Raw genomic sequence first — 27,685 nt, forward strand, 5'->3', positions numbered from 1 at the left:
GAGTTCTGCCTCGGGATCCTTCCGCAGGGCTCAGCCGTTTCCGGAGTCTGCGCTGCTCCCGGTTCCGCCATTGCGGCTCTCCCGGCCCCTGGAGCCTCCGCCCCCGACCCAAGCTCTCTCGTCTGCCTGCCAGTTCCCTGAGTCCCCGGAGAGTATCCCTCTGAGCCCAGACTCCCCTCCCCTTCCCCGTCTCCTCCTCTCCCTTGGAGAGCCCGGGCAGGCACTGCCCTGCAGCCCCAGTGACAGGAGGAGACCATACTCCCCGACAGCGCCATGGCCCAGATTCTGCCCATTCGCTTTCAGGAGCATCTCCAGGTACGTGTTAGTGGGGGCTGCTGAGGGACTTTTCGAGGGTCGTGGGAAGGAAGAAGCTAGCGGCCCGGCCCGAAAGGGATCGAGAGAAGGGGAGTGGGGGGTGTCGGTATTTGGCATAGGTGGAGGAAGGACAGTGTCTTAAAAGCTTAAAGGGTTAAATGATATGAGACTAGGATGGAAATGACGAATCGGAGTGCAAAGGGCGGCGAGGCCAGGCCTTACGTCTGACGACCTCTTATTCTGCTTCCTGGATTGCAAGAACTGCGCATACCAGACCCCCCTTCCCATTTTACTCAGTTCATTCATTTGGGTAGGGGCTAGGTGGGGGAGCTTCTCGCGCGTTTCTCCCAGAGCAAGATTTCTCGTTAACCCCGGGCGACGCGGGGCTGTCACCTTCCCTTGGTCTATTCCCATTTCTACATCGAGTCTGCACCCAGGAATTGTGTGGCGGGTGGGTTGGGGAGGAGCTGCATCCTCCCTCTGCAGCTCACCACTGAGAAAGGCACCTTGGGGTTAGGGTAGCAGTGGCTCGTGGCTTGCCTTCCCTGAATCTATAAGGAACCGAAGGTCACACTCACTGAAGGAACAGAAAGAAGATAGAGGGGCGGCAAGGGGCGGTGTCAGTCACGGTGCCTTGGGGTCAAGGTCCCAAGGGGAACGCGCATATTTTTCCTTTCTTGGTTTCTTCAGAGGGTTAGTGTAGCTCTTAGGCTCACTTTGATTCTTGCAGGTAGGGAGAGTTATTTAGAGGTTATTTATGGCCTTTTGGAATTTAGCAGGTAGTTGTGGGATTACGGTAGGAGTATGTCTCACAGGACTGCGTGGAATTCATCAGGGCCGGGTTGTAAGCGCATACCTGCTCTGTGTCAGTACCTAACAAGTTGATCTGTAACTAGCTCCTTTTTAATAGTATGGGGCGCCCCCCCCGCCCCCCCCCCCCCCACTGCACCTTATCCTGGAGTCAATACACCATTGTCTAACCTGGCAACCTGCCAGCAGTTGGCCTAGGCAGGGGACTGTTGGAGGGCTTCGCTGAATTACGCTTCTTCTGAACTGCTGATTTTCCTGGTTCACTTGTCCTGACTCTTTGACATCATAATTTATTCATATCAATTTACTTTCCCTCAAGTATCCCCATAGAGAAATCTGCTTTCAGCTGCATCTTCTGAAGGGCTAATTTCATAAGGGGGAGGTGCAGTGATCCAGTTCAAATATTGGTAACTTATTGAGTGCTTTATCATTGAAGGCAATCTGATTTACTTTTCTCCATTGATATACATAAAAGATGTTTGATAATAAAGAGGGTTAACCAAAATTTAGCTACAAGTAAAATAATTAAATATTTCTTTATAGACTTTACCGTGTTGCTAACATTAACGAATTATTTTACTTTAGGACTTTAAATGTAAATAATAATAGATCTTTGCCCATAAAATGACTTGAATACATTTTCTTCAGTCATCACTAGTTTTCAAATAATTCATCTGATTTTGGCAATAAGATCTCTATTTTGTAAAGGTCTGTAAAATGTCAAGTGACAATGCTGACAGAGAAGTTAATTTTTGTTCTCAATTCAAGCTTGAGTTTCCTCTGTTAAGAATATAAAGTGTTAGGAAGGCGCTGTTCTGGATGTTAGTGGACAGTGGGCTCTTCAGGCTGAGTTAAGAGGGAGGCAGCCTGTGTACACTAACAACAGAAAAAAAATCTAGTTTTAATTAATTGCTTGCTTTAATTAATTTGACCATGATTTGGGTTGCTGGTTTTTCTTCTCCCATTTTTGGGGTTAACACTTGGCCACACTGAAGTTACCAGAAATAGCTTTCTGCAAATATGTGTATAAACCTTACACAAAAGAAGCAAAGACAACTGCCGATGACATGATCATCGTTGGTGATTTGAATAATAGTTTTTCATTTCTATTAAACTCTAGACCAGAATTGTTGAATGGTCTTACAGACTGGAATCCAAACTTGTCCCTAATTAAAAACAGATTTAATGCAGGTGTGGCATGTGAGTAGCAATTTCTGCAAATCTTTGAAGCTGTTTTCCTAAATTTAAAGATTTTGAATATTTATAAAATAGCTTTACAAATATCTTGAAGATCTCTGATGTTTATTTTTTGGAGGACCTTGTTACACTTTAGGCTTTGGCTGGTAGGATTCCACTCTAGTAGGTAGAGATCAGTTGTGCCAAAAGGGCAAATCACCGATCTTTTCAAGGATAATGTATCTTCTGATCTCAGATTTTTATTCCCTCTCTTTTAACATACAAACATACAGTGTAAGGATTCTTCCAGTTGTCATCTTAAGTCTTTGATTGCCAAGCCTGCTTAGAAAACAACTTTCTAAAACACTTAGGAGAACTGGGAAGTGAGGACCTAGAGAGTGTAGAATTCACTTGTGAAAGTTAACAGCAAACTCTAAATTAATTATTTTAAACTTTTTATGAGAATGTTGCAAATAAAAAATTGCTATTTATTTTCATATCCCTTTGTGCATTTGTTTAGATGAAGATCTGTCATCAAAGCTTGGAACTACATCACATAATTTTGATACTTTATGTGATGAAGGAATTTTTGTTGAGTTGCAGATTCTGAACAAATTCTAGGCTGCAGAACTCAGAAAGTTCAGTGCCAGCGTGCAAAACCCTGTCTCAAAGGACAAAACAACAAAACCCCACTGCCTGGAATTTTCAGTTCCTGGCATATTAAGCATTTTGCAGTTGACACATTTGGTTGAGCATTTGGATACTTTTAATTTTCATTTACATATCTTTCCACCCTATTCTTCTCTCTTTGATCCATAAACACAGGCATGCAGTGTGTTGCTGAATTGAATAGTAGGATTCTTGAGAAGGCTTTAGTTTCAAAGAGACAGCAGTAATAGATGCTTAGGAAGACTAGAAGAGCATGCCACCTGGAAGTAGACTCTAATCTACCTTGGAAATAGTTTAAATGAAGACCGATTTTTTTTTTTTCTCTTCCAGTATTTTCTTTTTTTTTTTTTTTTTTTTTCCGAGACAGGGTTTCTCTGTATAGCCCTGGCTGTCCTGGAACTCACTTTGTAGACCAAGCTGGCCTCGAACTCAGAAATCCGCCTGCCTCTGCCTCCCGAGTGCTGGGATTAAAGGCGTGAGCCACCACGCCCGGCCCCAGTATTTTCTTAAAGGTTAGTTTACTCAGCTTTAAGGAATTTGGCCAATTTTAATGAAAATACTTGTGCCCTGTTTAGGATTATACTTTAAGGTATGCAAAACTATAGTTTTCACTTTAAAGTCTTGGGGTAGTGTGCTGTTGGGACAGTTGTTTCTGTCTTTAGGAACAGTGATGATAAGTGAGGGCTAGAGAGTGAGGAGAAGAGCAGTCCAACTTCTGTTGTGCGCTGTGTCCTCGCTCAGCCCTTGGTCCTGTCTCACATTAACAGTGGAAGACTGAGGCTGGAGGCCGTACTCCAGGGCCAGAGTCAGAATGGGGTTTGGATCCCCTCTTCTGTTTTTGAGACAGGGTCTTAACTATGTAGCACTGTCTGGTCTGAAACTTACTATGTATAACAGGCTGGCTTTGAACTGAGATCTGCTTGCCTCTGGCTCCAGAGTGCTGGAATTACTGCATATTCCATCACACCTGGCTATAAATCATATTTTAAAGACAGTGTCTTGCTAATGTTGCCCAGAGTGGATTCAGATTCAAAATCCTCTTGCTTCTCAGCCTCTTGAGTGCTGGGGTTCTAGGCCTGCTATCATCATGCCCTGTTGCAGTGATTGCCTTTAAGAGATGCTACAAGGGCCCAGAGAGGCGCTCTGTGCTTAAGAGTGACTTGTTACTCTTCCTGAGCACTTGGGTTTGGTTCCCATCACATACAGACAACTCCTAATCTCCTGTAACTCCAGTTCCAGGCGCTCTTCAGTACGCCAAGGATACCAGGCACACATGTGGCACACATAGGTATAAATACCAGGCAAAATTCTCATGTATATAAAATAAATAAATCTAATTTAAAAAAAAAGAGAGAGAGAGAGAGAGCAAGAGGGTTGGAGAGATGGCTCACTGGTTAAGAATACTGACTGCTCTTCCAGAGGTCCTGAGTTCAATTCCCAGCAAACACATAGTGGCTTACAATCATCTGTAATGGGACCCAATGCCCTCTTCTGATGCATCTGAAGACAGCTACAGTGTACTCATAGACATAAAATAAATAATTCCTTTTTTTTTTTAATAGAAAGAACAAGAAACTACACAGATTTCCTACTATTTTGTTTCCTGTTGGACTTCGGCCTAGAGAAGAGATTTTCCTCTTGTTTAAAGTATGCTTAGTGGTGTGATACAGTGAGCAAAGGAAGTCTTGGGGCTGGCTCAGCGAGACAAGTGCTGACTCTCAGAAACATGTGATGGTCATAAGTAACAGGGAAAATATAGGTGCAGTTCATGTTTTATTTAACACATTATACCCAAGATACTATTTTAGATATATTCAGTATAAAATTAGCTAGTTGAAATTCTATTCAAAATGGCCATTTTATATTCAGACATCTTGATATAGACCTTTTCTTCATGGGAAGTACTTGGTATGTATTTAAAGATTATATGCTTTATTGTAAGAAGACCAAATTTGCATGGCCGAATTATTTACTTAAGCTTTTCTGTTTTATTTTATCTTGGTTTAGTTTCTATTTTTTGAGACAGGGTCTTAACTATGTAGCCCTAAATGCCCTGGAATTCATGTAGACCAAGCTGGCCTCAAACTCAGCAGTGGTCCACCTGTCTCTGCTTCTCTTGCATTGGGATCACATGTGTGCACCACCTTACCCAGCCCTTCTGGAGTTTTCTAATAGTTGACTTGGTTACTGACTGTTGGTTATTTGACTTGGAGTAATGGAAAATGAGCCACAGTAACCACGTTTCATGGGCTCAGTGTGCGGTGCTGCATATGGCCAAGTGTAGGAATAAGATAGTTGATTTTTTTTGTTTTTTTGGGAACAGTGTCTCATTGTGTAGACTGTACTAATCTGGAATTTGTTAGTTTCCCTGCATCTAGAATGATTGTAGCCTGTGCCCCACTACATCCTACTGTCTTGTCCTCCTTACCCCCAGGTTTATCTGTATAGCCCTGGCTGTCTTGGAAATTGTACTGTAGATCAGGCTGGCCTTGAACTCACAAAGATCCACCTGCTTCTGCCTCCCACGTACTGGGATCGAGGGTGTGCTCCACCACTGCTTAGCTTGTTATTTATTTTTTTTAAGATGGGATGTCTCTTAGCTGTGCAGTCAAGAAGGCTGGTCTCAAGCTTCTGATGCCCCTGTTTCCACACTCTTTAAGGTGGTAATGAAGTGAACATGCTCACTGAGTATGTGAGAAATAAGTTCATAGTTGATAGTTCTTTTATACTAGAATGAGTTCATTTATGTAAATGCCTTGCCAAACCTACATGAAATCAGCTTATCTTGTAAGCCAGTGGCAGTCATACTTCTAGGAGTCTTCCATCAACCCATGAACTCTAGTTAATGCTATTAACTTGATGGCCAAAAGCTTGGATTTTAATGTATAAATGCAAAGTACACCTGTCAAATGTGGGTTCTGAGTTTCTTTTGTGTTATGGGAAGTATTTTTTTTCCTACTCTGAAATATCTGTCAAACTTAATTTGACAAAATCAAACTTTATTGACTATTACAGCCACTTTGATATTTAAAAACTTGTTAAACGTTTTATTTTCATCCCTCTGGATAGTTAAATTAGCCTCTTTTTATAGATGAGAAAGCTAATCACACAGATAGTGATTAGATTTTAATGTTTCTATTTTTTTTTTGGCAAGGTACTTTCTTCAATGAATAGTCTATATAGTTTTAAGTGCAAAATTTACTACTATTAGGTCAGTGAGATGGTTTAGATGGTAAAGACACTTTGCTGTGCAAACCCAAACACACTTAAACCCCTTGCACTGAATAAATGCACAGTTGTCCTTTGACCTCCACATATGTAGAATGACATGCATGTATATGCACACACGCATTGTGTGCGCATACATTATAATAAATAACATTAAAAATATTTATCACTATTGCTTGTTTTATACTGAGGTGTTCTTTAATACATATATTTAGTTTTTTTTTTTTAATGCATTTGAGTGTTTTTGTTTGTATGTAGGTGTATGCACCAAATGTGTGCAGTGCCCACAGAGATAGAAGAGGGCATCGGATCCCCTGGACAGTTAGAAGTCACCATATGGATGCTGGGAATGGAGCCCAGGTCATCTAGAAGAGTAGCTAGTGTTCTTAACTGCTGAGCCATTTCTCTAGTCCCAGCAGTTTTACTTTGGGTGGTTTTGTTTTGGAGACAGGCTCTTGCTGTGTTTTAGACTAAGTGCCCTTGAGTTCTTCATCCTCCTGTCTTTGCTTCCCAGTCCACCATGTCTGGCATAATAGCTTTTATATGAACCAACATTTGTTTTTTTTCTCTTTGCCTTAATTATTTAGATGATACTCTTTTCTTTTCTTTTCTTTTCTTTTCTTTTCTTTTCTTTTCTTTTCTTTTCTTTTCTTTTCTTTTCTTTTCTTTTCTTTTTTTTTTTTTCGAGACAGGGTTTCTCTGTGTAGCCCTGGCTGTCCTGGAACTCACTTTGTAGACCAGGCTGGCTTTGAACTCAGAAATCCGCCTGCCTCTGCCTCTCAAGTGCTGGGATTTCAAGGCGTGCGCCAGCACTGCCCGGCTAGATGATACTTTTAAAGGGTGTTTTCTCCAAGTTCTCAGCAATGAAATACCCTAGAAAGATTAGGATTAAGTTAATTTTAGACCAGGATTATCTGTATTCCTCTCATAAAGTAGAAGCTTTGGGACTTTCCTGTTGTCTTTTCCTTAATGACAAGTGTGTGTTCCATTCTGAAGCCACTGTTGTGTTTTTTACTTTATATTCATGGTTTTGGATTTATACTAATGCAGTGTTAATACTTCCTGTTCCGACTTAAAAGGTAAATAGTTTTTGTTTTGTTTTGTTTTTTGTTTGCTTTTAAGTTAGATAAAGCAGCTTTTCTTTTTCAGTTATTTCTGAAAAGAATAGGAACCAAACTCATTAAAGCCACATTTCATCATACTATGAAATTTAAACTGCAGTGTACAATTCTGGAAAATGCTAGTCTGGGTTTTATTTGATTATGTCAGGATTTTAGCTTGTCTCAACTTCCTCATTTAGTATATACTTCCTGGCAACTGTGAAGTTAGTCTATAGTGTAGGTTGTGTTTATGGTATAGTACTTAGCCTTTCTATACATATAAATATTAATTCTCCCAACTGCCTTAGAGAGTTGTCTTTTCATCTACTTAAAGAATACATGCACAGCATGTTGAAGGACAAAACTACAATCTGCCCACTATTGAAGCCAAGCTCTTGGAGTTCTGCCAGACTGTTTCCCGTTTTTCATTTTCTATACCTATGCTATTTCTAGAGTAGGGAAGGGAAGCACCCTGTAGTGATGCACACCAAGGGGTCTTAGAGATGGTCTTAAACCATTGAAACTGAATCTTAGTAGCTGAGAAGTAGGATTTGGTTAACAGTTGAGTTCATTTATTTCCAATTAGCTTGCTCATCTGAAATGAAACCACCAATGACTACACATGTTTAGCTTGTAGAATTTATAAATGTATAGACTTGGTAACTCTGAGTGGACCTTAATTATTTGAGAATGATTAATCGGATGAAAAGAAACCTGTAAGAGGTACATGATTCATGAAACCCATATCTTTCCCCATTCTGCAGTAGTCTGTATGTGGGTATATTGAACTGTGGACAGATGGTTTTGTGTTTGTTTGCTTTTTAACAATAAAACATCCTCTAGGAAAGAGTCTTTGTTAACTCTGGGCCTCTGGAGGAGCAGGAAGTGCGCATCCTCTGCAGCATCTCCAACACAGGTTTACTTTCCCTGTGTCTAAAGAAAGGCAAATGACTGGGTTGTTTATTAAGGCTACTGAATCTTTTAAAGTTTATACTTTCAAAGGGGCTAAAAGCTTTTGCATGTGAATGTGAGTGTGTATATTTGCTTACTTGCTGGCAATAAAACCCAGAGGGCCTTGCCCCAGTTCAGTGTAAGCTCTTATTTCCCAGCTAACACCCTAGCCTTTACAAGCCTTTTTCTTTTTTTTAAATAAAATTCACAAAATCTAAATTAGCCATTTTAACACGAACATGAATGTGAACAGCACCCTGTGCCGCAGTTGTGGTAACTCTTGGAAACCCATTACTCACCTGTATTCTCAGCTCTAGGGAGGCTGAGGCAGGAGGATTTGAGTATGAGGTCAGACAAGACTTTACAGGAAGGCCTCATTTCCAAATAAATAATTGAATGACTTAGTGTTCAAATGTGACATCAGTTAGGTGTATTTTCAAACATTTTCAATGCATGAGATGGAAGTTAATACCTGTTGAGCAATCTTCCTCTCATTTCTTACCATCCATTGGCAACTGGTAACCTGATTTCTGTCTCTAAGGACTTAATTTTGTGGCTCTTTTACATAAATGGAATCACACATTATGTTTTGTCTTGTTTCTGCTGTGTTAATGGGCAGGCAGAGGGAGGGCAGGATTTTGCTGTGTAGTCCAGTCTAGAGCTAACTTAGCATCTTCCTGTATTAGCTTCTTGAGTCTTAGGATTACAGGCATGTACCACCATGCCTGGCCAAGAACAAGTTACATATTTAGGAATTAAAGAGACCAAAATAAATGGAATAAAAGTTATTTTTAGATACTGGAAACAAACTTTGCTTATATGAGGGGAACAAGATGAGTATGATAAACTAAAACTTATTATAAGCATTAAAGATATCCCTTCTCCTTGACCAAACAAAAGCAAGATATATATATATATATTTTTTTTTTTTTGAGACAGGGTCCCACTATATAATCCTGACTGGCCTGAAACTTGCTGTGTAGACTGTTTGTTAGCCTTAAACTCAAAAAGATCCACCTGCCTCTGCCTCCTAAGCACTGGGCGTGAGTGACTGTGCCACCACCCACCGTGGGCTTCAGCTTTGACCTATTCAGTGGTTGTATATTACTGAGGTAGATTTTTTTCCCTTTTTGGAAAAGGTGACCTACAATTTGAATACATGTCCCTATTCTTCCCCCTCAATTTCCTCAGTAATAATTTTGATAAAGTTAGAATTTAGTACAGTAAAAGTTTGATACAAAAATTGTACTTAAAATACTGGATTGAAGATGGCTATGGGGAAACATGCTTATAATTCCAGCACTTGGACTATACATTTGAGATCCTTTAAAAAAAAAAACAAAAAAACAAAAAAAAACCAATCGCCAGGCAGTGGTGGCACATGCCTTTAATCCCAGCTCTTGGGAGGCAGAGGCAGGGGGATTTCTGAGTTCGAGGCCAGCCTGGTTTACAGAGTGAGTTCCAGGACAGCCAGGGATACACAGAGAAACCCTGTCTCCAAAAACAAAAAACAAAACAAACAAAGAAAAAAAAAACCAACAACAAAAAACAATCAAGTTGCCAAATAGTAGGTGCTTAGTTGGTGTTAGTTGAAGACAAACTAATTAATAATTGCAATCTTGTTTGAACTTTCTGAAATGCTAATATTAAGTGATTTTGACACAGCCAGAAACTCTTTATGTTGAATGCAATTTCATTCATTCATGTGAACCTGAAATTTGTGGCACTTAAGCTCACAAGAAAATATTTCAGTAATCCATAAAATAAAATGATTCTGGTTTTGTAACTTATAGCACCTGGTAAACTGTAAATTGGTCATGCTATAAATAAGTAATTCAAGCAGAAAATGAGCAGTACAGCATTGTGTCTTAACTTTCTAACAGGTCTGCTAGCATAGAGTAGAAGTTCACAGGAGAGTGTGCAGCAGTAGCACGGCTGGGGTTAAACTGACCTGGGTAGCTGAACAGTCTGTGTCAAGGAGTTAGGACCTAGAAAAGTGGATTTAGAGAGTCATACCAGGAAACCCTGCTGTCTGCCCATACCATAGCTGTGTTCATACCTAACAGCCATGTAGGTGATGTTTTTGTAGTCATTTTTGTGCAGTCCCAGGGACTAAGCCCAGAGCCTTTTGCCTGCCTTTGCTGTTTCTGCTTTTGAGGGTCTGTACATTCTTGAGCTCTTGAAATAAGCTCCCTCTCCTCCTTTGGTATGTTCTTTGCCTGCACAGTGGCATTTGTATAAGGAAGGGCCTAATCTTGGAATGCCATTTCCATTTTCAAGATTTTAGGCATAAAACTTCTATATTCTCTGGAGCTTGGTGAAAATTGATCAAATATTTTATCTGATGATTGGATTCTTAAATGAATGAATAAATTTAGAATTATTTTTTGTTTTGTCTTTTTAATTGAGTAGTAGGTTATAAGTAGGAAAAATTCTTTATGTCTTTAGGAGACGCTAGTATGATCCAACTAATCGTCTCGTTTAAAGTCCATGTCTCTGGCTGTGGTTTTTGCTTGCATTGCATTCAGTTTCCATTTACTGCTGAGAGTCAAAAGTCCTCCCAAAAGTGATTCCTTCAGAGACTGCAGTAGAAACAAACCATTTAATTTAATTTAATTTTACTTTTTGAAACAGGGTTTCTCTGTGTAGTCTTAGCTGTCCTGGAACTCTCTCTGTAGGCTGGTCTCGAACATCAGACTCACAGAGCATCACCTGTTTCTGCCTCTTGAGTGCTAGGTCTAAGGGTGTGCACTACTACTGCCTGGCAAAACATGTATGTTTTAAGTGTGGAATCAGCAAAGGTTAAAAGTGTTTTTATTTGTTGTTTGAAATTTGTGGAGCCAACAGAAACAATGGCTGACATCCTGTTGATGGAATAAACCAAGGATTGCTGCAATCTCAGCATTTTTCTTTATTTCCTGACAACTACTGCAACTGCAGTTTTTGACATCCTTCTTTCTAGTTTTTAGGAAGGGCTCAGTGAAGTGACAGCTCAGCATTTTTCAATGTGTTTACTACCAGTGGAAGACAGAGGATGTTTGGAGTTTACAGAAGAAATTAGGCTGAATGAAATACTTAGGCTAGGTAGGAAGTTAACTAAGTCTTGAAGCACATGCCTATAGAATAACTAGGTATATAAAACTTGGCCTTTTAAGTTGGTGGCTCCCAATAGTAAGTCCTTTCATGCTGCAGGAATTACCAGAAGCGTCCATAGAGCATTGAGAAAATAGCTTTGTCTGAAATGCATACATACTTGCTGATGCTGTCACTGTTCAGATGAAACAAGAAGGATCTGAAAAGTGGTGTCCCAAGCACTAATTGTGAAATGTGTGGTGTGTAAGTCTTAAATACTGCTGTCAGAAACACAAGCTTTAATGTGTTTCAGGTTTTCAGCTGATGTAAGAGCTGTGCTAGGCATTGAGTGGGACACATCCTCCTCGGGTGTACTTTTGGAGAAGATGGTTTGTGATTCATTTCTTCCTGGCCCATCCGCTGTGAGAACTGGATAGATGAGGCAGAGCAAACCTATTATCTAGTAGGCACAAATACAGTTGCAAGTGATGGCAGAGACTGAGGTATTAGTGGGGGAACTGTCTTACTACTTCCAGTAGTGTGGTTTTACTTGGTTGTGTGCCTTCTGCTAGTATTTTGTTCTGCATGTGTATTCCCAGGCTGGGTGTATTTATGGTTCATGCAGTCCTTTAACAATGTTCTCATGCTTTGGTCACTACATATTCTGATGTTGACTTACCTCGGAGTTTCCTGGTTCTGTGACTTACCAAGGTTCACCTGTTCTTTTCAGGAAAGGAAGAGCAAAGCAGTTGTCTGGCAAAGATTACTTAGGAAATGATAGATTAGCATTCACACCAGTCTGTTTCAGAATAGTCTGTATGTAACAAGCTGTAGTCCTAGGGCTTGGTAACTGGAAGGACAGAACTCCCTAAAATACAGTGTCTCTGTGTGGTCTTAAATGCCTGATGTGTGTTAAATCAGTAATATGTATGTATATATATATATATATATATATATATATATATATATAATTAAGAAAGGACTTAACTCTTGCTGGTCTCAAAATCACCGAGATCTGCCTGCCTCTGCCTCCCAAGTACAGGGATCCAGGCTTGCATCACTATGCCAAGCACCAGCCCCCTTTTCAATAAAAACAACAACAACAAAAACCAAAAACTGAGAGCTGGAGAGATGGCTCAGCTGTTAAGAGTATGTACTACTCTTGCAGAAGGCTTGAGTTTGATTTATGAGGCACTGTGTTGGGTGCTTCATAACCTCTTGTACTCCGGCTCCACGGGGCCTGATTGTCTCAACGCTCCCATGGGCAGGTGCTCTACCAGCTGAACTGCATCTCTAGCCCTCTGTCTAGATGGATTTGTATAGCATTTTGCCCTGTTTACTTTTTAAATTTTGCTTAAACATTTTACGAGGATTCAAATTTCTATGGTATTTTTACCTCTAAATACTTGAGTGTATATCTTTAGGAAATAACATTTTATAATTATATTTTTATTAGCTGCTAATACTTAACAACTGAATGAATATCTGCTGCAAAAGAGTCCAAATGTCTGTCACCCCCTGGTATTTGGTTTGTTTAAATCTCCATCTCAGTCACAACTTTGTGTTGCTTTCAGTTTGTCTAAAGTTTTAAAAAACATTTTTTATGAATTTTGATTTAGAATAGAATTTCCAAGTCCAGGTTTTATCCATGCTCATAAAGTGTTAAATTTTGTGGGGAGGGAGGGTGTTGGAAACTTAAGCTGGCTGGAAACTTGTGATCCTCCTGCCTTAGCCTCCTGGGGCTGCAGTCACAAGCATGGACCTCTGCCTCACCAGCCTTTTAACTGTTTTATTTCATTTGACTTGTATTCTTTCTGATTAAGTGTACTTCTTAACTACTCAACAGCGATTGACAGATGTTATACGTATTTCTCAATATACCCTATAATATGTGTTTCTTAAAATTAATATACAGTTACATCTTTCAAAACTAAGCTATAGTTACTAGAAAGTCATGACTTAATGTGGTTATCAGGTCTTGCTCGTGGTTAGCCAGTTACTGCAATGATGTTGACTGTATCAGATAACTCAAACAACAGGTTGAGATTTTTAAATCTAGAATGTGCTGTATACAAGGCATTCTTGGAAAGGTACAGTTATGTATAATTTTGTACATTTGTCCCTCATTTGGGGGCTATCAATAGGTTGTAGTGGTTGTTTGGTTGTCTAATTTGGGCAGGGTATCTTTAAAGTGAAAGAAAGCAGCTGTTGTCAGTTAGACTCCTTTCTTGTCTTGAAAGTCATAGTTGAGTTTTCTGCATCACAAATTTCCTTTTCCTCTCTGTTTTAGGAAGAAAGCAGCTTTTGAAACCAACCAACCTCATGTTAGTTTTAACATTTCATATTAAATCCTTACAATTCTGAGAGTAAGTAGGTGGTGGTGTTCCAAATGGTTAAGATGAAACAATATACAGATATCAACTTGTCTATGGTTAATTTTAGTGGAAGAAACTAGGGCCACATTAGACATTTGGGCTCTTTAAGAAGAATTCGGCAATTTTTTGATGCCACTTGAACTTTATTATCAAATTATGAAATTTACTATTTACTTGAATGACATTAGCCTTACCAGATTCCTTTTTCATTGAACATGTTGGAGAGACCAGTTGTGATAGAAGACTTTTGGCAGTGCTGTTCTATATACTAGTAAAAAGTTAAATAGGGTTACTTTTTAGGAATATGTGGCGTGGCCTTGTAGATTCTTTTCTTTGAAACTTAATTAGCAAAATAAAGAGCAGCATTATAAGCCTTAATTATAGTGTCTTTCTCTAAAGAAAGAAAGCAAGCAAGCAAGCAAGAAAAGACTTGGTAGCACATCCTTGAAGTCTTAAGTATCCCTGTTCCTTATTGTCCATTCAAGGCTTATCTGGAGTACATAGTTTGTTGTAAGGCACTAGGCCTACATAGCAAGGTTGTCTTAAAAAACAAATGAGCCTGGGAGAGAAAGAATTTCAGTGTCTTGGGTAAGTTTCTGAGAGCCTACTGTTATCAGTGTAGTGAAATGTCACACCCACGACCTGAGGACAGCTGAATGAACCAGATAATGAAATGCAATGAAAGACAGTTGACTTGAGCTGAGCCCACTGTTCTGCCGTGTGTAGTTACTGATAGTGTCTATGAAGACCTGATGGTGGCAGACATGGTTTTTAGCATTTCACTTAAATCCTCACAGCTCTGAGAATAGGTGCTGCCATTCCAAATGTTTGAGAGGAAGGAACAATACACAGATCCACTCTAGTGGAACTTTATCTAGGGCTACATCCAGACATTTGGGCTCTTTATGAGGAATCCAGAAAAGCAACTTATTTTAGATGCTACTTGAAATTTATAATCAAAATTTTAGGGTGTGGAAAGTTGAAATATTATATTGTACTGCTACAGAATCTTAGACTAGAGTGCCTTCCATCTCCAGTTTGATCCAAATTGAAATCAAGAGATCATAAATCTAAGGTTTTTTCCTTTTGGTTTTTCAAGACAATTGCTTTCTGTATCCCTAGCTGTGCTGGAACTTGCACTGTAGATCAGGCTAGCCTTGAACTCACAGAGATCTGCCTGCCTCTGCCATCCTTTGGGATAAAAGGTGTGCACCACCACTCCTACATAAAAGGTTGTAGACTTACGCCTTCTGAATGCTTCACTTTTTCTGGCATATATCATATACCATCACACCTTTATGGTTGACTTAATATTTTCTGGCTGTTTTGAAAATAAAAACTGTAAAAGTATCACTACATTTTTAAAGATTTGGTCTGTACAAATATTAAACACTAGTATGGGGACCTTTTATGTGTTCTTACTCTACTGGTGCATCTAAGCCATAAGTAGAGTTAATGGTGGCTGACCCTGTTCAATACTGTTAGGGTATTTTTCTGTTTGCCTATATTACAGGAAAATAGGATCAGAACCTAATAGGTGAGTAACCTTGGCATTTGCCTCAGGTAATACCAGGAAGGGAGAAGAACTTGCCAACTTGTACAGAGGTGGAGGCAAGGCACTTCTCTGTTAACTAATAGGATCCTTGAGGTCTCTGTCCTTTGCTAACACTTTCTAGGAAAGAGCAGTTTCTCATTTAGTTGTACAAATGGTCATTGTTTAAATGTGGGTTTTTGTTTTTTTTGTTGTTGTTGTTGTTGTTGTTGTTTTGTTTTTTTCCAGACAGGGTTTTCTGTGTAGCCCTGGCTGTTCTGGAAGTCACTTTGTAGACCAGGCTGACCTCGAACTCAGAAATCGGCCTGCTGGGATTTAAGGCGTGCGTTACCACAGCCCGGCTGCTCTCTTGTTCTTGCTCTTTGTCTTTTTTCTTCCTGAGTTAAGAGTCTTGTGGTATAGCCTAGGTTGACCTTATACATAGGTTCCTTCTGCCTTAGCTACTAAGTAGGTAGGATTACAGATAGAAGCTACCAAACTTTTAGTATTTCCAAGTCTTTTCATCTTTACCCTTAAAATATTGAGTTATGTGATGTATTCTTCAGTTTATAATGGGTTTCCTATTACCAGTATTCTCCTTTTTCTTACAAAAACGCCATGACCTGTGCTCCATGGGACTAGACCAAATCCCTGGTTATCCTGACTAATCTCTGAATAGTCTGTGCCAAACCCCCTCCCTCTGCGAGGTCATTCTCAACCTGACTGACTCCACAGTTCTTTTTTCTGCCTGCTTCCCTTGCTTTCTACTGTTCCTCTTTCCCTTTTTCCTGTTTCCTCTTTTCTCTTTCATTCGGCTCTGTTCCTTTCCTGAGTTTGGTTTTTTTCTTGTTCAAGTTGGCCTGGGCCTTAGAGATCTGCTTGCCTCTACCTATACCAGGTGATGGGATTTAAGGCGTGTACCACCACATATAGCTCTAATTTTGTTTACACTTTTCTTTTCTTTTCTTTTTTTTTCTTTCTTTTTTTGGTTTTTCGAGACAGGGTTTCTCTGGGTAGCCCTGGCTGTCCTGGAACTCACTCTGTAAACCAGGCTGGCCTCGAACTCAGAAATCCGCCTGCCTCTGCCTCCCCAGTGCTGGGATCAAAGGTGTGTGCGCCACCACGCCCAGCTTTATTTTCACTTTTAAATAAAATATATGTTGTTTCACATGGAATAGCTTGAATAGTGCTAGTACATTCTTGATAGGAAAACAAAAGGTTCGGATGCCTAATTATCTTGGTAGAGTCTGTCTAGTAAGAAAGGATATTGTGTAGGATGATATAGATTACAAGCAACCTAATTCTTTTAAAACCAAATCTTCATTTTTTTTCCTTTAAGTAAAATACTCTGAAGGTATAGGCCATTTAACATTTCTTACTTCCTCCTCCCTCCCCACTTTTCTTCAGCTCTTGTTTTTCATGATAGAGTTTCTCTGTGTAGCCCTGGCTGCCCTGGAACTCACTCTGTAGGCCAGACTGGCCTCAAACTCAGAGATCCACCTGCCTCTGCCTTTTGAGTGCTGGGATTAAAGGTGTGTACCACCACCACCACCACCTGGCGCATGCATATGTGTGTGTGTGTATAAATTGGAAAAAAAGTGTCATGTGTATGGATGTTGGCCTGCATATATGTCTGGGTGCCACGCATATTTTTGATACCCACAGAGGGTATTGGATCCACTGGAACTGAAGTTGACAGGTGGTTGTGAGCTGCCATGTCGGGCTGGGCATCAAACCCCTGTCCTCTGGAAGAACAGCCAATTCTCTTAATGCAGAACATCTCTCCAGACCCTTCATTTGGTTTTTGTTTTGAGACAGAGTCTCTGTAGTTCAGAATTCTTTCTTCTGCCTCATCCTCTTGTATGTAGATGGTATCAGGCACTATCTTGCTCTTTATATTACCTTTTTTTTTTTTTTTTTTTTTAATTTTTCAAGACAGGGTTTTTCTGTGTAGCCCTGACTGTCCTGGAACTTACTTTGAACTCAGAAATCCGCCTGCCTCTGCCTCCCGAGCGCTGGGATTAAAGGCGTGCGCCACCACACCCGGCTCTTACATTACTTTTTTAATTTCACTTTTTGGCTGACACTTTTATATAAGTCTACGTTTTTCAGATACTAAAGAAACTGAAGCCGGGTGTGGTGGCACAAGCCTTTAATCCCAGCACTTGGGAGGCAGAGGCAGGCTGATTTCTGAGTTCGAGGCCAGCCTGGTCTACAAAGTGAGTTCCAGGACAGCCAAGGCTACCCAGAGAAACCCTGTCTCGGAAAAAAAAAAAAAGGAAACTGAACAGTGGTGTCTGAAAAATTCAAAAGTGTAGTAGGTAAAGGTCTGGGGTTGAAACTTAGAGTCATAGTTCTCAGGGAGTAATTCAGCTGCTAGTGTGCTGTGTGCCTGTAGATAGCCGTATGAACTCTGAGCCATTGAAATACTTTTTGCAACTATTGAAGGAAACGATCAGCATGAATCCTTCATGAGTCTAAAAACAGATGTGTTTTAGTTTCTCCCCAGAAACTAGATGGATAACTTGGTTTTATTTAGTTTATCTAAGGAAAAGACCTCTCTGAATACCACTCATGTTCCATTCATATATTTGGTGACAATTTCCATTCATCTTCTCCAGTCTTGAAGTTAAGAAGTAACCAACCACATTTGTTATAAGTTAGCTGTTTTATAGTTTGTCTATTTCCTTGGCATTAGAGTATATCTTGAGCTTGTAAAACTGGTTAATGTTCTACTTTAATGCCATGTGTATTAATGGTTATATAGCTACTTGGCTTTTTGTCCTCGGTGCTGTGTCTAAGTTATAACCACATTTTATTACTGGTTATACCTATAGTACTTGAGGAATTAAAGGGAAGTGAAAGTAAAAGAGTCTTATCCCATTCTGGACCTTACTCAGATCCTGGCCTGTTTGTAGCAGGAGAGTTTGATGTAAGATACAGCTGACATTGCTCAGCCAGCACAGTGAAGGGAATGCACAGCTGGGGACAAGGGCTTTTTCTCAGTTTACAACATGAAAATTCACTACCATGGAGGGAAGAGGGCAGGATGGGACTGCTCTGGCTTGCTAGTAAAGCCAGCCCCTTAGGCAGGCTCTTTTTTTTTTTTTTGAAGGATTTAATTACCCAGAGGATTAGTGATCCATCCTAGTAGAGTCTTTCTAGTAAAACGTGACTTCTGTTACTCACACTTTTTGGTTTTCAAAGATTTACCATCTGTAGAACCACTGTTTATTGAGCAAATACTATAGTATCTGCTTTTGTTTGTTTGTTTTTGTTTTTGTTTTGTTTTGTTTTTTGAGATAGGGTTTCTTTGTATAGCTCTGGCTGTCCTGGAACTCACTTTGTAGACCAGGCTGGGCTCGAACTCAGAAATCTGCCTGCCTCTGGCTCCCGAGTACTGGGATCAAAGGCGTGCGCCACCATGCCCAGTATCTGCTTTTATACACAGCAAAAATCCCTCCCTCCCTTCTTTTTTTCTTTTGTGTGTGTGGTTGTTAGAGACATTTTCTCTATGTAACTCTGGCTGTCCTGGAACTCTTCTCTGTAGATTAGGCTAGCCTCAGACTCAGATCTGCTTCTGCTTTGACTAAAGGCATGTGCTACCATACCCAGGTATTAAAATTCTTAAATAGCTCTTTCTACATATATTGTAAGTTCTGGATTCTTTAAAAGATCTAGCCCGCCGGGCTAGCTGAGCCATTTCTTGAGCCTCAATATCCCTGTTCTTAAGAGGTAAATTTAGGCCGGGCAGTGATGGTGCACGCCTTTAATCCCAGCACTCGGGAGGCAGAGGCAGGCGGATTTTTGAGTTCAAGGCCAGCCTGGTCTACAGAGTGAGTTCCAGGACAGCCAGGGCTACACAGAGAAACCCTGTCTTGAAAAATGAAAAGGAAGAAAAAAAAATAAAGAGGTAAATTTAGCTTGTCAAGCAAGCAGTTCTTTGTTGTGTTTCTGTATAATCTTTATCCTCTGACTGTTGAAGCCTTTCCTAGTCTGTACTCTAGTGGTATTTTTGAAGTACCTCTAGCTCCCTTAAGACATTTGTGCCCCTGTGCATTAGCACATGCTTCTGGAGGGAATTCTCTAGACTGGCTCTGCCCAGCTTCGTAGGCGACTGGTAGAGCCCCGCCCAGAGGGCTGGTTCTGACTCTGCACAGGTGTGGAACTTTGTCTATTCAGGGTAGTAGTCTGTTTCTCCAAGAATTCTGACCTATTACATCTTTTACTCCTTTTTAAAATATTACTTTAGCTTAAACTACAGATCCCTGAAGCCTAATGAAGTGGATAAATAATTGTGTTAAATGTTAGTGAGGTTGTAAGAGAGAGTAAGGTCAACCGTTCAAAGATCTAAAAACTCACCAAGAAACAATGATTATAAATCCCTTGACTCATAAATGCTCAGAAGTTGCTGTGTCCCTACCTTCACCTCTGACCTCTGTAGTTGTAAGTTATACTACAGCAGCTGAATGTCACGGTTTTTAAGAAGATCTATATACTTTTTCATTATTGTCACTATTGATTTGGCATAGATAGTTAAATTAGGATTTATAATGATAATATATGAATGTCAAATTTTACTTACAGGTTTGGTAACATGGTCTATATTTTTTTTCTAGCTCCAGAACCTGGGTATCAACCCAGCAAACATTGGCTTCAGTACCTTGACTATGGAGTCAGACAAATTCATCTGCATTAGAGAAAAAGTGGGAGAGCAGGCCCAGGTGGTAATCATTGATATGAATGATCCAAGTAATCCAATTCGAAGACCAATCTCAGCAGACAGTGCCATCATGAATCCTGCCAGCAAAGTGATTGCACTGAAAGGTATAAAGGACTGTGAATGTTTTTCTTGAAATTCTTATGTGTGTTGTATGCAAATAAAATTACTGACTTGTACTTTTTGTTATATGTTGAATAAATTTAATTAGATCTGCAAAGTTGAGATTAATTCTGAACTTGAGTTAGTGTTCGTAATTTTAACATTGAGTGTTTCTCTGAAATATTGTAGAATAGATATACTTGAAATAATTTTAAGTTTTACGATATATACATTTATGTTTTATATCTGACATGAGAAAAGGCTGAAAGCATTTCTGTATAGGGAATGAAATTAGTATTCTGGAATAAGTCGTAACAATATTAGGACCTAAACATCTCAGTGGTTATTGTAACAATCAGCTTCTCCATTCTATGCCTTTTTTATAGTTTAGGCTTCTTTTCACTTAGATCATCAAGTGCTAAAAATGGCTTGAATTTAAACTTGTTAGAGAGAGTTGGGGGAGAATAAGCACACGGTTTTTAAAATTCATCATCATCATCATCATCATTTTAGTTGAGTCTTACTTTGTTGCCCAGGCTGGCTTTGAACTGGAATTCTCTTACCTAAGAGAATTTGAGTAGCTGAGATCATAGGTGTGGGCAGCCATGCCCAGCCAAACTAATTTCCACAGGGAGCAATGCTGCTAGCGGTTCCTAAGACTAGGACGTCTAGGTGCAAACCGCTGGCCCTCTGAAGTCGCCTTTGAAACGGCCTCCTTTTCCTTCGTGCTTCCATTAGGGACTGGATCCAATGCTGCACTCATGCTAGGCAAGTGGGCAGAGGGTTGGTACTGGGCCATATCTCAGCCTTTGTGTTTCTTGATACTAAGAAAGAGAATTCAGTTTCTTGGTAATTTATAAAGTGTGGAAGAAGTAGAGGCCCTGAGCTTTTCAGCCTGTCTTTCTTTCACGTCATTCAAACTGGGGGCCTGATTTGGTGTATAGTTTTGTTTTGGTGACACAGGGTCACTCGTTTTGTTGCCCCTGCTGTCCTGATCTTGCTATTAGAGCAGGCTAGCTTCAAATTCACAAAGATCACCTGCCTCTGCCTCCCTAGTGCTGGGATCAGAGACACACACCACCATGCTCAGCCCATTTAATCTTTAAAAATACATCTTAAATAATTCTTAATTGAATAGTTCGGGTCTAGAAGTATTGAGAGCTTTTTTTGCTTTGAGGAGATTTTTAGAATTCTTTTTAGAACATTCTGTTTGTTATTTTGTCTATTTATGTGGGGGGGACATACATGTGAAGGAACGGACGGACATACAGGGAAGCCCGTTCACCTCCCACCACGTGGGGCTGGCTTGTCAGCAAATGCCTTTCCTTCCCTGCTGCACAGACTTAGATTTGGGATCTCTGCATAGATTTTATTCGTGAGCATCACTGACTAACTTGAAAGTCAAAGATTAGAAGCCTGAACTTTCTAGTTTTGTGGTACAGGTTTTGGAACATTTTGGAGTATCTTACTGGCAGGTTGGGAGCTAAGACTAACCTAGTCAGCATTTTTTACCTATGACCAGATATTTTGGGATAGTATACATTTTGCTTTTATCTAAAAGTATATTACGTTTTAAAGTATTAAAATGTCTGTTGACCTCCTTAAATAATTTGAATTCGAGTGCTTTGCATACATCACACTTCTCTTTTTAAAGGCCATCAGTTGAATTTTGCCAAGTTCTTTTCTATTTTTAATGTTACTGTTATCTTATCACATTTCTTAATGCTTTCTTATGTGTGCAGATGGTGAGTTACCTTAAATTAGATTGTGTTAGTCATTGTCCTGTTCTATAAAAAGAATGATTAAAAAAATTTATAGCTTTGCAAATAGTGTGTTACACTTTGTGTCTATCTGTCTACTTCATAGCTATTATCCCTTGTTCCTTCCCCAGACGCTTACACATAGTCCAGCCCCCTTCATGTAAAACAGAATAAGAGTCTAGTTATTTAGAGGTTGATGGATACAGTAAAGAAAAGCAAATTCTTTAAATATTCTGCTCCCCTCTGAAGCCAGTTTAAACTTCATGCCTTCTTTTTATAAACAGGACTATAACTTTCACAATTTCTCCAGTCTGGTTGTGGTTTATAAGCCGTGTGGGATGGGAGTCATACACTGTCTTATAGAAGAAGGCTTTGTTGTTTAGTAAGATGGGTTGCTGTACAAAGCTCTTAGGCTTTGTCTGTTTCCCACCTCCCCTGTCACCCTCCCACTCTGACAGCTTTTGTCCTTTAGGAGCCAGATTCTCTGTGGCTCAGGAGCAGAGTTACCCTCAGTTTCTGAGGATTAACTTCAGAGCCTAGTCATAGCTCTTGGCTTTGACTGCTGTTGATTTCAGTGAAATCACCTCTCCGACTGTGATAAATTTCAAACGACACGTATAAGCCCTTGCATCTGACTCTGGACTTTTAACATTAAATGCAAATTTCCCCTACTTTTACTAAACGCTTACTGTCTTAACTGGATGAAGCTTGGACTTTGTTCTCACTCCAGTATATTAACAGCATTGGAAACCACCCTCCCCCTGTCTTCCTCTTCTTTCTCCAGCACTTCTGTTTTCCCTTTGTATCTTAGACCAGTTAAATGTAGCATGCACTATGGGGACCAGCAAAGTTGAAGTACAACTTCTTTTCAAAACGCAGTTTCCACAAAATCGAGTTGGGTGAGAGATGACTGCATTTTAAAAAGTGGACATTTCCTCCTTGTGTTTCTATTAGATTGGCTTTGTCTTTTGTATATACAGCTACCTTAGTTTATGTGTGAGCTAAGTATGCAATGAAAGTTACAGCTTTCTTTTTTATCAGTAAGAAAGCTTTTCCTTAGTCTCATTTTCATTTTGGATGTAGAATCCTGTAGAAGTCACATGTTTATAGTATTGCCGATGTGTTCGTTAGAGGTAATAAAGAGTTTTGCCTAAGGGTGCAGGTGTACATTGGTTTGCTTGGTCTCAGTTGTAGTTCTAGCAATGTGACTCATATAGTTATTAGTTCCAGGATAAAACCACATTACTTGGAACATAGGGATAGTTAGCTAGGTATTAATTAATTTTAAACTTTGCTTTTTTTTTCATTATTCTTTAATTCTTTATTCAGCTGGCAAAACTCTTCAGATATTTAACATTGAAATGAAAAGTAAAATGAAGGCCCATACCATGACTGATGACGTCACCTTCTGGAAATGGATCTCTTTGAATACGGTTGCTCTTGTTACGGATAATGCAGTTTATCACTGGAGTATGGAAGGAGAGTCTCAGCCAGTGAAAATGTTTGATCGTCATTCTAGCCTCGCAGGATGCCAGATCATCAATTACCGTACAGATGCAAAGCAGAAGTGGTTGCTTCTGACTGGCATATCTGCACAGGTAAGTCCCGTTAGTTTTTGATGAAGAAGTGGTCTAAAGCCCTGTTTTGTTCAATATCACTTCAGTTAGGTCTTCAAACCCAATGTTACTGAATTTGATTTATTTTGAAAGGCTTTCGTTTTTAGTGATTGTTGGCTTATACCTTTAACCTGACATGAAACTTGAGTACTCTTATAATTTTTTCTTTTAAGATTTATTTATTATTATATGTAAGTACACTGTAGCTGTCTTCAGACACTCCAGAAGAGGGAGTCAGATCTCGTTACGGATGGTTGTGAGCCACCATGTGGTTGCTGGGATTTGAACTCTGGACCTTGAGAAGAGAAGTCAGGTGTTCTTACACACTGAGCCATCTCACCAGCCCCCCTCTTATCAGTTTTTAATTTTCACAGATTAAGGAAAGATTGAGTGATTAGAATGTTTTTGGAGTCAGTGTGCTGCAGAACGAATCTGTATTGTTGTAGTAAGATGGGTAAAGAGATGATAGGATGAGACATGTTTTATTCACATTAGACTTTAATAAGATAATTTTGGAGGTAAACTTTTGAAGTTAAGTGTCAATCTACAATAAGAGACTAACAAGTGCAGGAGAGATGGCTCAGTGGTTAAGAGCACTGACTGCTCTTCCAGAGGTTCTGAGTTCAATTCCCAGCAACCACATGGTGGCTCACAACCACCTACAATGGGATCCGATGCCCTCTTCTGAAGACAGTGACATTGTACTCACATACATTTAATAAATAAATCAGAGAGAGAGAGAGAGAGAGAGAGAGAGAGAGAGAGAGAGAGAGAGAGTGAGTGACTGCTGAAGCTGGCAAACTATTGTAACTGCTTCACTAACTGAATCTGAGATCTGCTGGATCTCTAAAGATTTTTGTTTCTTGTTTTTATTCTTTGCAGCAAAATCGTGTGGTTGGAGCTATGCAGCTGTATTCTGTAGATAGGAAAGTTTCTCAGCCTATTGAAGGGCATGCAGCTAGTTTTGCACAATTTAAGATGGAAGGAAATGCAGAAGAATCAACATTATTTTGTTTTGCTGTGCGGGGTCAGGCAGGAGGAAAGGTAAGTTGTGTCCGATAATTATTTTAGTGAGTCTGTTTTGCTCTTTGTCATCTAAGTTAAAAATACTCATTTTTCTTCCTAAGTTTCATAGTATTCAGATTTGTGGTGCCTGACAAATAGTATATATAATCCTATTCTGCCATTTGTGGACCTTAACTTTTAGTAGTGTCTTTTTATATAACCTAGGCTGGTTTTGAATTAAGTCTCTTGCCTCAGGATCTGAGTGCTGGGATTATAAACCTTTAGACCATTGAGCTCTTTGATTGTCTTTATCAAAGGCTTTTTCTGCATAGACTCATTAGGGTTGCTAAAATACCCATTTATGTGTGCAGTACATGTCAAGAGTCTGGGTTGCTAAAATACCCATTTATGTGTGCAGTACATGTCAAGAGTCTGATTCATTAAGTATTGCCCAAGGAGAAGTCGATTCATCCTTTTTAAATTCCCTAGGTGAGGGCTGGAGAGATGGCTCAGTGGTTAAGAGCACTGACTGCTCTTCCGAAGGTCCTGAGTTCAAATCCCAGCAACCACATGATGGCTCACAACCATCTGTAGCGAGATCTGATACCCTCTTCTGGAGTGTCTGAAGACAGCTACAGTGTACTTGCAAACATGAAATAAATAAATCTTTAAAAAAACAAAACAAAAACAACAGAAAAACAAAACCAAACAAAAAAAACCTTAAAAAAAATTCCCTAGGTGACTTGAGGTAGATAGAATGGATGATCGCTTAAATTAGAGAGTCTCATCTCTAGCTGTATATTGAAATTACCTAGACAGGTTACAGTATTTTACATTGAAATTCTTAGTTGAGGACAACAGAAACAAGGTCTGGTTGATTGGAGTATAAAAAACTTATTGACAGGTATTGGGTACCTGGCAGTAGCTAGGACAGCTGTATAACTAAACTTGGGAAAGGAGAAATAAGCAAAAATGCTAGGCTTCCAGGCAGAAGTCACGCTGCAGATCTGTGACCTGTGCTTCTGATAGGCCTGCACTGCTGGGTTCTGGTGACTCAGTTTGCTGCTATTTTCACTGCCAGAGTAGACTCTCCCTCAGTCTTAAAATAACCTGATGTCCTGAGTTCCCTCTTTGAAGTCTAGTATAGGCAGAGTCACATGGCTTGCATGCTAGCTTTGAGAGACATGGAAAACAACTGTTAGCTGCCTCTAAAATGGAATACTGGCTCTACTTGCTACTAGAACTTGACTACTCTCCTGTCTCTCCCCAAGTCAGAAAAAGACAAGCCTCATCTTTGTTTTCTATTTCTCCACCCCAGTTACCCTAGTAAGTAGTTTTTAAGAATGAAAAACGAGATCGCAGCTATCTGAATCCTAGCACTTAAGAGGCTCAAGTGATTCTCTGTCTGTGCCTTTCATTTAGTCCTAAGAGTGCTGGAATTCCAGCTGTGTCTGGCTTTTTTACATAACTTCCAGGAATTGAACTTAAATGGTCGGCCTATTCCATAGGTGCTTTTACCAGCTGAGCCACCTTGTCAGCCTCAGCATGACTTTAGAGTCAGACCCACCCCCTACCTCTATAATTTTGCCACTACAAGAATGGTACATAGCTTGGTATGCCTTAAATCCCAGTATTCATGGCACACAGATCTCTGAGCTCTAGACCAGCTTGGTCCTGAATTTTTTTTTTTTCTTCTAGGTCATCCCGGGCTACATTGTAAGAGCTTGTTTCATAAACAAAGTAATCGTACAGGACATGTATGACTTGGGGATCATCCCTCCCCATTCAGTTTTATTTATGGAGAAGCATCCCACAGTATAGATGATCACACAGTTCACTTACCATAGAACATTTGTTTATTTCCATTTAGCGTCAAAAAACTTGCAGTAACCAAACGATACATGATTTAGGTTGATGGTAGATTTTCTTTTCTTTTAACAGTTACATATCATTGAAGTTGGTACCCCACCCACAGGGAATCAACCTTTCCCAAAGAAGGCAGTGGATGTGTTCTTTCCTCCAGAAGCACAAAATGACTTTCCTGTTGCAATGCAGGTATTTTATCAAAATAAAAATCTCACCTTTAATTAATTTATATCCTGTTCACAGTTGGTATGAGTAGTGCTTAAAAGAATTACTCTAAAATACAAATTATTAACAAGACTTGTTAGAATGTGATAATTGGGCTATGTCAGAGTTATGTCTCTTTCGTCTCGCAGATTTCACTCATACTCTTGTTTTATGTTTTGTTTGAGCTATCCCGCATTTAGACAAGCTATCATGAAGGAAACCTTAATACTACTTTAGCATTTTCTCCTTTCAGCCTCATGTCAGAGTTTTATAGGAAGTGTTCATTTTCTCTGTTCAGATCAGTGAGAAGCATGATGTGGTGTTCCTGATTACCAAGTATGGCTACATTCACCTCTATGATCTTGAGACTGGCACGTGCATCTACATGAACAGAATCAGTGGAGAGACCATCTTCGTCACTGCACCTCATGAAGCCACAGCTGGAATAATAGGAGTCAACAGAAAGGGACAGGTAAGGAAGCCTTGAACCTGCGGCATTTACATAGCACATTATCATTAGCACTTTTTTTTTTTCCCTAAAAGTTAATTTTGGATATCAGAAAAGAGTTCTTAATGGTGGATGGCAAAGAGAAGAAATGAGATGAAGGTCAAAGGACATAAAATAGCATATGTAAGATTAACAGGTTTTGGCATCGGTTCAATATGAAGATTAAAGTTAATAAAATTGTGTTAGGATTTTTTTTTCCTTAGTATATTGTGTGTATGTGTGTGTCTTTCTGTCAGTCAGAGGTTGGTAGCAGGTGTCTGTTATTTTTCTACCTCATTTTGAAAGAAAAATTTTTTTTTTTTTGAATCATTAGTCATACATTGACACATAGACACAGACAGATGGGCACACACACACACACAGGTGCATGCACACATACCCCCAGTGACTTTATATGCCAGTTTTTTTTTAGTGTCCTCACAAAGAATGGTCCAGGTACCCGAAACAGCCAGGTACAATTTTATCTGGCTGGTAGCTTCTGTTTCCCGGCTGAAAATTTTTTTTTAAGATTTATTTTTTGTGTCTTTGGTGTTTTACCTCCACATATGTGCACTATGTTTATGCAGTAGCTATGGAGATTAGAGGAGGGCATCAGGTCCCCTGCATTATAGGGGGCTGTGAGCCACCATGTGGGTGTTGGGAACTAAACCCAGGTCCTCTGTAAGAGTTACAAGTTC

General features: G+C 39.7%; 1 protein-coding gene across 2 annotated transcripts in view; it reads left to right on the forward strand.

Annotated features, from left to right (window-relative positions):
- The window catches only part of Cltc (clathrin heavy chain), a 62,531-nt gene continuing 34,846 nt past the window's right edge, over positions 1-27,685 (forward strand). Inside the window, exons 1-6 of one of the 2 annotated variants that reach the window (XM_029484013.2) lie at positions 1-315; positions 19,847-20,054; positions 23,139-23,407; positions 24,308-24,469; positions 26,372-26,485; positions 26,799-26,972. In XM_029484013.2, coding sequence (XP_029339873.1) covers positions 274-315; positions 19,847-20,054; positions 23,139-23,407; positions 24,308-24,469; positions 26,372-26,485; positions 26,799-26,972 — 969 coding nt within the window. In that variant the 5' untranslated portion in view covers positions 1-273. The remainder of the gene's footprint in view (positions 316-19,846; positions 20,055-23,138; positions 23,408-24,307; positions 24,470-26,371; positions 26,486-26,798; positions 26,973-27,685) is intronic. The other variant, XM_029484015.2, reaches the window with a different exon arrangement.

Source organism: Mus caroli, unplaced genomic scaffold (genome assembly GCF_978045245.1).
Source record: "Mus caroli unplaced genomic scaffold, Mus_caroli_1 scaffold_13, whole genome shotgun sequence".
Taxonomy (NCBI): Eukaryota; Metazoa; Chordata; class Mammalia; order Rodentia; family Muridae; genus Mus; species Mus caroli.